This window comes from Tauraco erythrolophus, chromosome 10 (genome assembly GCF_009769465.1).
Source record: "Tauraco erythrolophus isolate bTauEry1 chromosome 10, bTauEry1.pri, whole genome shotgun sequence".
In the NCBI taxonomy this organism is placed as follows: domain Eukaryota; kingdom Metazoa; phylum Chordata; class Aves; order Musophagiformes; family Musophagidae; genus Tauraco; species Tauraco erythrolophus.
Window position 1 is genome coordinate 10,512,763 of NC_141474.1, and position 13,101 is coordinate 10,525,863.

A 13,101-nucleotide genomic window follows, 5' to 3' on the forward strand; every position below is an offset into this window, starting at 1 on the left:
ATTTATCTTTATGAAATTTTGAAGATATATAGTCCCAGACATTTTTTTTTAAATCATGGTTTTCTCTCAAAATATGTTGGATGATTAACATACAAAAAAACAGTTGCAGGATCAGGGCCTGTATTTAATCTATATTTTATCTTTGTGTAAAAATGGCCTTACTCCCTTGAAGTGAACGAAATTATCAAACTGATAATCCCCTACTTCATTTATTTGAATACAATTTCAGAACAACACTAAGAAAATGAGAGTTCATGGGAGACATCCCTACAAAGTCCAAATGAAGCAACAACAAAAGTTGTTTCCAGGTATGAAAATGCATGTTAAGTTAAAAGGAAAAAAGGCACTTTTATAAAGAACTTTGTTCTATCAAAATGACACACAAATGAAAATATTAAAAAAACAGAAAATTATTTTACTAATTTTAAATTGACATGACCCTCTTGGACCGCACGCTAGGTCTGCCCTAGCATAAACTTTGACCTTATGAATTCATCAAGGTTTTCTAACTTGATATATTATATACTCATGAAAAAAACATTTATTCACTGTTAGCTTTCCTCATGTTTTGGCATATTAAGTATTTTATGTGTTTTCATTACGCTATTCCAACCTGTCTCACAAAAGAACCATTCAAACCAAACATGATCAGACAGAGAAATGTAAATGTACAAAAATCTGAGTTAAAAGGTTTGAATTATAGTTACTGTGGTAAATTCATCAATTGTGCATTCCCTTTCATGAACTTTATGTTTCTATTTGAACACCTCTAAAAAGGGAATTATTTTTTTTCCCCAGTCTATTGTACTACTGTGAAAAAGAAAAAAAGGAAATATATGAGTTTTACAAGTTTAAGAAACTCCATGCTTCTTTTTAATGAGTAAAAAAAATTCTCAGGTCACACCATAATGACCTAGAATCTCAACTATTATCATCATCACAAGAAGCTGTGTACAGCATTTAACATTATTATTTCTGGAAACATTATCTGTGCTTAGGAGGGGAAATAAAAAAATTTTCTAGTATTCAGGATGCACTCTGCAGGGTACAGCTTGAATAAAGGCGTTCATCTACCTTCTGAGAACAGCATTTATGGATGACAGTGAAGAAATTACAAAGCTTCTGGTGGTAAGCTCAAGTAATACAAAAACTAAACAAATACATACAAGCTTTACCCACATCTTGGTGCATTTTATCAAAGCTAGGAGGAAAAACAATTAGAACAGAGTTTCTTCAAAAGAAAACTATCATGATGAAAGGGCTTAGCTATAGTTGAAAGTAAAGGGAGGAGTGGCAGAAGAACATTTGATTTCATTTTAAAAACAAGAAATAATACACATATGAAGTATATAAACTACCACAGAAAAAGATATACCATGGGCAAATATCGTAAACAGGAGGAAAAAATATCAGACACTTAAGGAAATATAATGAACTTTTTCTGAAAATAAGAAGTTCAATAGACTGGCTGAAGTTCAAGGGAACATCAATATGTATAGGTTCCAGGGGAAGGAAAAAAAAAAAAACACAAAAAAAAACCAACAAAAAACACATAAAGCCCAACAAACATACAAGCATCATTTATTTCTGTGAATCAAAACATTAATAACAGAAACAGACTTATATTGGTAGGCATCTGACTTGGTTTTCATATATAATAATAATTCTTGAGCTCTAAAATGGCTTTAAATGGTTCATTTTTCCACCACAGATCCATAGGGTCTAGTTAAAGTGAAAGTCTCCAAGGATGGATACTCCTGGTTTAGGTGCTTTAACGGAAACTCTCATTTGGTATTTCTGGCACTACTATGAATAAAAGAAAGTAGATCTCTTCTTTGCCTGAAATATTAAAACACAGGCATGTAGAAACATCATCCTCTTGAAGGATCAGAAGTGACTCAAAAAGTGATTCTTTCTTGTTCAACTTAAAAATTTGCTAAAATTACAAACTCTGTCATGTGAATAGAAACATGTCAGAAGCAGCAGAATTCTCACAATGAAAATTTTGGAAGTACCAAAAAGAGATTTTAAGCTCTTTTGGAAAGGTGTTGGAAAGGATCCTGAACCTGGCTGAGTCTAAAATACAAATATGAAATCCTTGTATAGACCTAAGGGAAACATTGATGCCCACTAATGTTTTATTCCAGCAACACTGACTGTTTTTTTTCTGAATGCGTCTATCAGTATCATTTATCTCAAGATAAAATAAACACCAAATAAAAGAAAACCATAACACAGTCACATTTAAATTACTGAATTCATTCTCTAAAAATAAATGAGGAAAGGTTATTACAAACATGATTCTAAACGCTGCATTGACAGTAATCAGCACTGCAATTCAAGGCACCACTTCAAACACCATGGAAAGGCACGCTGAAATATCCCTACTCAAGTTGTCATTTAAGCATTGGCTTAGGTGCTTTCATGAACTGAATCCTGTATATTTATTCACATAAGTATTTAGTGCTTTCATCGGTTACTTAGAATTAAAAGACAGGTCAGAATTTCAGAAATGGGGATAACAAGTTAGCTGTCTTACCAGCAGTAGTCCAGAAGATGTGGAGGAAGCACTGGGATGTAAATGTGTTGCCAATACATTGGATATAACAATGCAGCTGACGCATGAACACAAGCAGTTAACTAAAAATAAAAATACACACACAGAATTGGCAACAAAAAATATGAATAAAAAGAAAATACAAAATCCAAAATTAACGTTTAGAAATGCAAGAGTCTTAACCTCCCCAAATCGCCTAATATAGCTTTTTTAAAATTACTTTCAATTGCTTAAATGCATATATGAAGAACTTTGATATATGTATACAAGCATAACATTGCAAAAATAAGACTGAGAAGTCAATGAAAAGTTATCCCTGCTCAGCTATTTCCTTGAAAAAAGGAAAATAAACATGCACTACTTGTTTATCATGGTCAAATACGAGCAGGGCCACAAAGACACGGAACTCGAGTGCACCTCAGCTGCACTCAGTGCAGAAAAGGCTCAGGGGAGTGGGTTTGGTCCACATTTCTGCTATTCGCAACAACTGGAATTGACCTGAACCCGCATGAAGCCGCAGAAGGGCACTAAACTCAGGAGCAGGATTAACTTCTGCTTGTGTCACTATCATGATTTCCAAACTACCTTTAAAAAAATCTAAAGTGAATATTCCCTGTGACAGCAAGGCAACTTCCTTACAATTTTCCAGGGAATTTCCTTACAATTTTTCCTTACAATTTTTGCAGAGATTGGCAAGTCTGGCACTAGCATCACCAGAAAATGAAGGATTCCTTGACTAAGAAAGGAGATGTTACAATCTGCTTACCATTCAAAATGGACATCCCTGTTTTTATAAAACAAACAAGTAAACAAATGAAAAACCACCCCTCCAAAAAAAAACCACCACCACTCCCCTAAGAAAAAAAATAAAAATCTATGGAATTGATTAGAAACTTGGCCTAGTTTGATCCTTGAGTGAGTAAAATAATCCGCAATACCTAAACAAATAAAATTTCACCTATTAAATACCACTTTGCTATCAGGGAGTCACTCAAATTTATTTATTTTATTATGCAGCCACAGACTTACAACAGAATGACAAAATATCAAGACTGCTTTCAAAATAAGGTAGCCTACATCCAGCACATAAAACACTGCAAACCTCATAATAAAAAGAAATTTTTTTTTTTTTAAAAAAGGGAATGCCCCACGTAGAAGACACCAAGCTTATGGAAAAAGACAACACTGTCTAAACATTTTATATGACAACAAAATTTCTATCTGAGGTTAACTCAGTAATAGCGCTGTTTATTAGACATGTACTTTTACTGTAACAAAACGAAGAGCTAAAAATAAAATGTAAATCCTGTCCATACAGCAAGTGCTAAAACATTATGGATTTTACAGGGGAGAAAAAAAAAAAAACAAACAACCTCTTTGTGGAACAGATCAGCAGTTAAAGCTTTCACATCCTGACCGTCTTGGACATTTAGACTTGTAAATAAAAATTATACTGCAATTTTGTTCACATATTTTTTACACTAAAAATGAAAAAAATCATTGTAAGACCATCGCAGCAGAAATCACGGACAATTACAATTTGTGCAGCATAGTTTGCTCAGCACTCAGATTAATATAACACGATTAAATATGGAAAAGAAGAGGGTCTGAAAGCTCCTGAGGGATATCATTAGGGCAAATTGCCAAAGAATGAAACATGAGCCAGTCAGGAGAGGCTGGAAGCTGCAGCAGTACCAAGGGACTTGAATGTTCGACAGTTGGAGCTTCAGTAATGTGTGAACTGCAGGTTAAGGTATCAGGAGACTCTGTTCACTGACACACAGAATGTCACTATTGACCAGCGAACTGCCCAAGCCTGACAGCTACGCTACAGAAAGCCAAGTATATCATAATTCCGTATTTAAACTCTTCGTTTCAGATTAACATCTCGTTTCTTAGCTTTACATCAAACCTCTGCAATTACTCTCATTTTAGACTTATAATAATGACTAGTTTAATAATTACTGTGCTGTTACTAAGAATTCATTGATTTGGGGGAAGAAATAAATGAGTATCTTGTCCCTCTTCTACATAGTGGGATTTATGAGTTTTATTTCCATATTATCTCTCTCTGTAGTTTAACTAACACTACCGATAGCACAGTCAAGCTCAGCATCATGTTTGCTGCTCTTTTACTCAAAATGGATATGGAATTACTAATTACTACGTCCACATGCTATTGTACATAGTATGTAAATTTCAAACCGCAACTGCCTATATAAAAATCAGCATTTCATATACTTCAATCGCAGACTGAAATAAAGCTGAGCATACAGTTATACAGGATATCCCCTGATGTATATAGCTGCCTCCTCCTCCTCCTAATAGGCATTCTTAAATTATGAATTAAGATGACTATATTATTTGCATGAAGAACTATCTTCCTGTCTCATGCATATGTCTGTGTTATATTTTAGCTCTCACGATAACAGAAATGGATAATTCCTTAAAAACATTTGAAGTTTTATTGACTCTCTTGTTTTACAATCTATATTTCGGTGTGGTACTCAGACTGGCATCTATTTAACATTTTTAATTTAAAAAATCTAGTAAATTTTAGCATTTCTTTCAGGAAAGGTAACGATTTGAACACTTACACATCAAGGTTTTGCTGTACTGTTCCTTGCTCTTCTATTTAATAACATCTTAATGTCACATCTTATTTAAACATTTCCATTTATGCTACTGCAGTAGGTTTCCAAACATTTTAGTATGCCATGAACATGTTTTATAGTTTCCTGTTGTATATAGCCTGTAATACAAGCAGCAATGGGATTCCGCTGCTCTTCAAACTGTGTGACATTTTAATACTTTGCCAACTCTGCCTTTAAGCAAATACTGATAAGATGCACACTTTCTGGCAAATTCTCTTTTTGTCTTTTTTACTGTTTCAGCAGCGACTGCATTGCTCAAATGCAATAGCTATTTAAATAACTTACCTCTTTAACTGACATATTCACTCTGCTAAATAGAATGGGGACTACCGTAAATCTTGCAATAACGCTGCAAGTCTTAAGTAACCAGACAGTTCACGAGATCTGAAAAGCATTCAGGGACCAGGTAGAGCCCAACTGCTTAAATCGGAACTCAGAAGCCTAAAGGCGACATTGGATTTGGGGGGTGTCTGATAGCATCTGCACTTGGGAGCGGAGCCAGCCAGGGCCCCGGCAGGCACTCTGCCCAACGCTGAACGAGGAGACGGAAAGGCAAGAACACAGCACAAGCTCCTAGGTGCAGAAATGAGCATCTGTTGCTTGACCAAATGGTGAGATCTTCGCAGAAAACAATTCCTTACGCTACTTAGGGAAAATGGCATTTGCATGGAGCCTGTCTGTTGATTGCTATCTATTCCAAAAGGAATTATCAAGATCCACCTTTAAAAAAAAAAAAATTCTAAGAAGAGAAATGTCATAGATGAGAAAAATCTCTTTTTTAAGACAAGCAGTCACTCTAAACTATCTTGAAGTCCTCTTCAAGGCTGTGAAGAACATTACCCATCTTGCCAGCAACAATTGAAGATTTTATCAACTATGAACTGTGATCCCCTTTACAGATAAGCTTGTCTATAGAAGGTGAAGTTTTTGTCTATTGAAACTTATTTGTCTATATTGAACAGAACTTTTAATATTTCTGCTTCCAACAATTTTGATTTTTTAGACTGTTTTTCTCCATTTCAAAGAATGTCTTCTAGCTTAAACAACTTCTATTTCAAAAATAAATCCAATTATGGTTTTAAAATTTATTTTAATAGCATGGTTTTAAATCACATAAACAACATAAGTCAATTGACTCGAACTAGTTAAATAACAAAAAATTTCAATGTTCAGCCCTCTACTAAATAGACTGACATTTTTAAATTTTAAATCTCTAGCATTTTCATTAGACAGAAAAAGAAGTTTTCTGTCCTGTTCTATCAGTAATGAATTTATTAATATTACTGAATACAACTGAAAGTTTCAGTCCGTTTCTGATCTCTTCTGATAAGACACTCCAGCCAGCATCACCATATAAGGTTTCATCACCCTGCAAGGAAACCATGTGGTGTTTTCTCCAGAGTTTTGTAGTTATTCTGGTACAATTTTATCTCGTCTCCTGAAAAAAAAAAAATATGCTGGAAATATACCTGATGATAATATAGTCTTCTCCAAATAGTGGGAGATCACAATACAAAATTTCTTAGCAAAATTCACTACTAGGTGACAACAAATTGACTTCTACTGAAATCTCTGCAAGGCTGAAATAATGCAGAAATTCCAGAGAATAGCGAGTTACTTCCCACCTTATGGCAATAAGCAGCCACTTGGGAAGACTGTTGTTCACAATCTACACACTGCTGAACAGGAACAGTCAGGAAAAGTTTTAGTTCAAGACTTGATCAAAGCAGGTTTACCTGCTCCTGGGAACATGAAGAGTGCAGCTCCTCCCAGCCCTCACATGGATGCACTAGTTCTGATGTGTGTAGCTGCTACCCCAATGCTCACTTCTACCATTAAACCTTTCTACTTCGGATTTCAAAGGGTCTGGGTCTCCTTCTTTTTTTCCTTTTAATTTTAATTTTTGCTAAAACACTGTGATATGTCTAGAGTCGCACTACTCTTGTTGAAAGATTTTTCTGCAGGCTCACACATTCTGCTTATTTGATACCTGTTATTCACATAATTTCAATGAGTAACATGACAACTGTTCTCTATCCTGCGCAAAACTAGTGTTTCTTATCTGGCAGTTAATTTCTATCTATATAAATTATTTTCTTCAAAGCCTTTTCTATAACCAAAGGTAAAAAGAGAAGCAGAGCATAGTGGCAACATTTGCACACACTGCAATGCACAAACTAGAAATACAGAAACTGATTAGCAGGATCTTGTCAGAAAGCCAAAAACAGCAACAGCAGTTAGACAAAACGCTAAAGTAAAATTAACCTGTGATACCGTACAACCTTTCAAAATCTACTGTAAGCAACTAAAGAACTACTGTGATAAAACCATTTCCTGAAAAACTCTCAAACACTGTCAATCTCTGTCAACACCATGTCCAGAAATGGGTACTGGTGTGCTCTCTCCCTCCTCCCTCACAGTCCCATTGGGCCAAAGAACTGCTTCCCTCCCACTGCCTTGACCACACATATGTTGAAAGATGCCAAAGATTCTGTTTAGTTATCTCATCTACTTATTAATACCTATTGCAATAAATTGTAGGGGATGGGTCACTGTTTTACCACAATTCCAGTAGCTACCATCAACCTGGATGAACTCTTACTGCTGTTACCCCGATACTCTCAGTTCATGAGAACTACTGAGGAGCCACTATCCACTTCCTGAAAGAACAGTTGTACAGGTGAAAGGAAGATTCTGCTTTACATTATTACAACTCCTAAGACTATCAGCTTTGCGAGAGGGACATCCATATTTAAATGCTGTTTGACTGGGAATGAAATCAGGCCCCAAACCTGTAAAAGATACTTAGCAGCTGCTAAGACCTACCTTCCCACCCATTTCTTGAATAGGTGGGGGAAAACTGCTAACTGCTAGGCAGTAAGAGTGGGAAGGGAGCCCTTGCATTTGTATAAACCCCTTCCCTGCTCTAAAGAATAAACAGTCAGACTAAATCATAAACTTAGTCCATTCTGCTGGCATTGGTGAGAAGTCAGAAGTCACTGATGAAAATAAATTTAGCAAAAAAAAAAAGGGAACAGAATATACCGCCAAAGCTATGATATTCAAAGCCACTTCTCATGCATTTCTTTAATTTAGCTCCTGGCTAATAGTTTCTCATCTGCCATCCCCATAATCTTTAAGAAGAAAAAGAGGGAGGACCTTAAAGGAGCCATAATGCATTTTCCTCCTGTTGGCAAGATGAGATCCTCAGCTCTCCTCTCTCACAGAAGGAAGAGAGGGGAAGGGAAATATATTTCCAGTCCACAGATGAAAATTTTAACTTTTTGCATTGTGAAAATTAAACGTGGAAAAGAAAACACTAATATAAAAAAAGACTTATTGTCTCCTGGAGTTTGGTTGTTGGGGTTTTTTTAGTATTATTCACTTCTTTTTATCCTTATTTCTGGGGGAAGGAAAAGGAAGAGGAGAGTGTTATTCATGAATTTGACAGCACTTCATATACAATCAATTTCATTCTTTTCTTGCAATTCTTGATTCACAAAGCAACATTATGGCATCATTCTTGTGCAATAGTTTGGAAGGGAAATGAAAAGACTGCAGACACCATTTGTTCCTTGACTATGGCTCCAGGAGTGACATGTTTCCCAATAATGGAAGCTGAGCAGAAAATAAAATTGAAGTGGTACTAGACAGGTGAGCACTCAACAAGCAATACCACTGGCATACTGTGCCTATACTAAGGACCTACATGCACTTTTAATCAGACGTATCTATATAACAAAGTAGGTGTAGGTAGCATAGAAAAAGCCATGTAATTTAATTGCGTTACTCACTTTCTTTATCCTAAAAAGGTTTTTAGCATTTTTCATAGGTTGAAAATGAAACTTCTGGAAGTCAGTCATCACCTTTTATTCCTAACATGCTACACATTAGGTTAACTAACAGCTCTCTTCTGATAATCGTTTATCCTACAATAAACTAATTATGCTTCGTTATCTCATTCATTCAAATATTTCAGTTTTCCTCATATTTCTTCATTTCATCTCTGTACATTCTTGATAATTTTTTTATTCTTGATATTCACTTATTTCTTAACTCCTTTATCTCTTCCTCTCTCAAAAAACACAGAACACAAACATATACCTCTTTTCGTCCCTTTTCCTGACCATCTTCTGACTCCTGCTTCCCTCCCTCCCTTATTTTATGGCATGTCTCCATGAAGGAAGAGCTACCCTGCCACAAAACAAGGGAGTTCTGCAAATGCTTCTTGCTTCTGAACGGAGAGTTTCCAGAAAAATAATTTTTATTAACATTCCCCCCCCATCCCCCCCCCCCCCCGAGTAACTCCATGGTATGTTCTTCTGCCATACACTAATTAAGAAGCAGCAGGGAACAGCTTCCTTGTGAATATCTGACAGACAACTTATTTACTGCGAGCAAGAGTAGAGATAACCACTATGTTATAATTCATCTCGTCATTGGCGAATTTTGGAAAAAAAGAACAATAAAGCAGCAGTGACCGTGAAAAAGAAGAAATCTTGCCAAAATGGCACACCAGAACAGAGAGCCAGTACTATGCTCACACACCAGTAATTCATCTTCACATGACCACCAACGACTTCAGTGGTATGTTTTTTAGGGGGTGAGACAGTTCTGGTCAACAGAATATGGACTCTTTCAGTTCTCATGCAGCCCAACCACAAAGGACGCAGCATTTAAAGGCTTCTCTTAAATTGTGTATGTCCACAGCAGTGCCTGCACTGCCTCTACACAGCATTTTGTTCTGTCAATTTTTACTGAATTGCCAAAGATTCTATGAATTGGAAAAAGAAACAACTTTTGCCCCAGGTTATTGTAACTTGGATTTGTTCTTTTTTCTAAAAGTGTTAATAAGTGAAAAACTTAATTTTGAAATTAATTTGTAGATCTGTCTTTCTGTCTACATGCTTTTCTTTCACAGTGGGGTTTTTGGTTTGTTTGCGGGGGGGGGGCGGGGAGGGGTTGGGTTGTGTGTTTTTTTTTTTAATAAAACCCAGTTACCCAGTTTCTTCATGTTTTACATAGATGGCAGGTAATACCAATCTGCAACTTTTTATTGTTCCCTCCCCACCCCTTATAAAACAATTATAATCATTTGCTGACCACACATTTCAATTTCTTTTCACAAATTCTTTCAGAATTATTTCTCCTAATATTGTGCTGTGGCAATGGTAAAACTATTCTAAGCTTCAAGAGTGGGAGAGCTTTCCAGGTCTGGCTGTGTACCCTAACCACATTTTGATTCTATATTGACATCCCACAGTTTCATTGCTAGAAGTACACTCCCTACAGGTGTTCCCACAGGACCTCAACTGCACTCACAACACACACCTCTGCCCAGTTTATCTTAGACTGCTTACATCTGAACTATAAAAAAAAAATTATCAAACACCGCTCCTCATGTACTCCCAGATTAAATGGTCTAATTGACCTAATATTCCAAAATAAATTCTAATTATGCTACTGGGAGCTCAGTGAGTATCAGCAGAATATCTGTTCTGCCTTGCAAGTTAAAGATAAATTCCCATCCATTTCTTGTTTCCCGAGAACTCAATTTAGCCATAGCACACTTCCACCCACTATGTACTACGTCACAGGAATCTGAGATACGAATTTCATTTCAGATCTATAATTTTTTTAATTACTGGAACAGTATTATTTACAATGGATCTGCCATACACTTCATAAATACATTTTTAGATAAAATTGTGGGTGCACTACAGCACACAACTAAAATAAATTTGATGCTATAGTTGGTTTAACTGGAAATGAGAGGATCAGCCCAGCATAATGAACTGTGAGGACATCATGAAACTGCGCGACAGCTCCCAATGCCACTATTTTCTCCAAAATGGAAGGCCTGTATAGAGCCACTGTATTGAATCCTTAGTTTGCACCAGAGAAGTAGCTCCACAAGAAGCCAGCTTTGAACTCAGAAACATGAAAATACAGAAGAAGAGCTTCCTGTCTTTCCAGGCTCCACACTAATGTGTGCTGTGTTCCAAAACCACATCCCACTGATCTGGTCTAGTCACAAAGCACTGCTTGGTAGTTTTTTAACCATATCCACCAATCTCCAACACGTAAACCACAGAGAGATTTAAGTGAAGTAAGAGAAAGAGACAACCACCACAGCCGCTTTGTGATTCAGTTGACAATATTACTGCCTTGAGACATACAGATTTTGGAATAAACTCAAGAATCTCGGACTTAGGGTTTCAAGCAGGAGGAGTGAAGCGATTCACAAAGACAATGTGTTTAGAGTAAAGAGCGTTGTGCTTTCTCTAGCAGCTGGTATTACATTCTCCAAGGAGCATCTGTGTCTTCCCAGTGCCTGAGTGACCACAGATAGTGTAACCATACCTGAAGACTAACGAAGCAAGGAACATGAAGCCACTGCTCAGTCCAACACACTATGGCAACTGAGGGCAACTGCTGGAAGCTCTCTTTGCATATAAGCAACAGTAAACATGATTCCACAAATGTATGTTTGTGTGTAAATTTATATTCAGTGCTTCTTCACAAAAATAAATAAATAAATAAATAAATAAATCTTTTATTGATGGATACGTTTGTTTTTATAGGGACCACCAAAGAAACCTACAGCCAGCGCAAAGTAGAACTTTGTAACCACTGCGCTCTCAGACACATCAGACTTGCATTACTTGAAACAAATACTGGTCAAAACGGAGTTAACGTTTAGACATTTGCTTTAAAGTGAAGCATCCTTTCCACCTGCCAGTGCAGGCCGCAGAAGATACACTCTAGTTAACATATTACTGACAGGATGATGAGAAAGCTCCTGTCAGACACTGGCCAGCCGGGTGTTTGAGACAAAACGCACAGCCCCAGCTGACTAGTTAGGGAAAGACTGGTGAGCTACAATTACAGAGGCATATGACAAGCTTTCATGCTTGAGTGACTTGAGAACCGATGACATGGCTTTAAACAGCAATCCTTCCTACCTCCGGTCACAAAACAGCAATAAGTCAACTGATGCACTGTTGTAAAATCATGATTTATTCCTTTGCTTTGAATACATGAGAGTGTGGTATGATGTTCTGGTAGACTACCACAGCAGGTGCACTTGGGGCCGAAAACATCTAGGGCCTGCCTCCAGCATGCATAAAATCAGTGCTGTAGTTCAGCCTTCCTGGAAAAGCCATCCCCAGTGCTTTAATAATTTATAGAAAGGCTGAATTAAAATATTATTTGTACTGAAATGTGTACAGCTTCATGCAACTAATAAGAATACATGCAGATGCAGTGACGTGTGAGAAAACGGTGCTGTGCAAGAACATACAGCATGACATTTAGGAAAGGTCTTCCTTTTACAGCTAAAGTGAAACAACTCGCAGTCACCTCTGTGAATAGATCGATTCCTTTGTTTCATTCATCTTTTCATTTAATCCAAAACCATATAATTTGTTTTTCTTTCATAGTTTACTCTTCAAAAGCCAGAAATGGTAATTTTTGCTACAAACAGATCTTACAGAGCGTAATCCTCAGGCTAGCTGAATCCATCTCACTCTAATACTAAGCCTGAAGCAAGCTGTGAGGTTGGTGATAATCACATTATTAAAGTGGCTGGAAAGTCAAGCTAATAAAAGAATCAACAGTTAGGGCAAATAATGACCCAGAAGCTATGACAGAAAGGAGCAGTGGGAAGTTTCCACTTATGCCTTGATAGTAATTGCTAGGGCAAGTAGACAAGAATCTCCACCAAAGAAGGTTTTTAAAGGGGTTAAAACCATGGAAAATCAATTTTGCATCAGGAAAGATGCAAAGAATACATAACATTTGCAAAAATCAGAAGATTCATATAAAACAAAGCCTGCTTGGCTGAAATAAGATAGAAGCTGACAATTGAAACACACCCTCAGGATAAAA

General features: G+C 36.6%; 1 protein-coding gene across 2 annotated transcripts in view; it reads right to left on the minus strand.

Annotated features, from left to right (window-relative positions):
- DENND1B (DENN domain containing 1B) overlaps positions 1 to 13,101 on the minus strand; it is a 158,791-nt gene that overhangs the window by 53,516 nt on the left and 92,174 nt on the right. For both annotated transcript variants that reach the window (XM_086617344.1, XM_086617343.1), the window contains exon 11: positions 2,540 to 2,640. In XM_086617344.1, the coding sequence (XP_086473470.1) occupies positions 2,540 to 2,640 (101 nt within the window). The remainder of the gene's footprint in view (positions 1 to 2,539; positions 2,641 to 13,101) is intronic.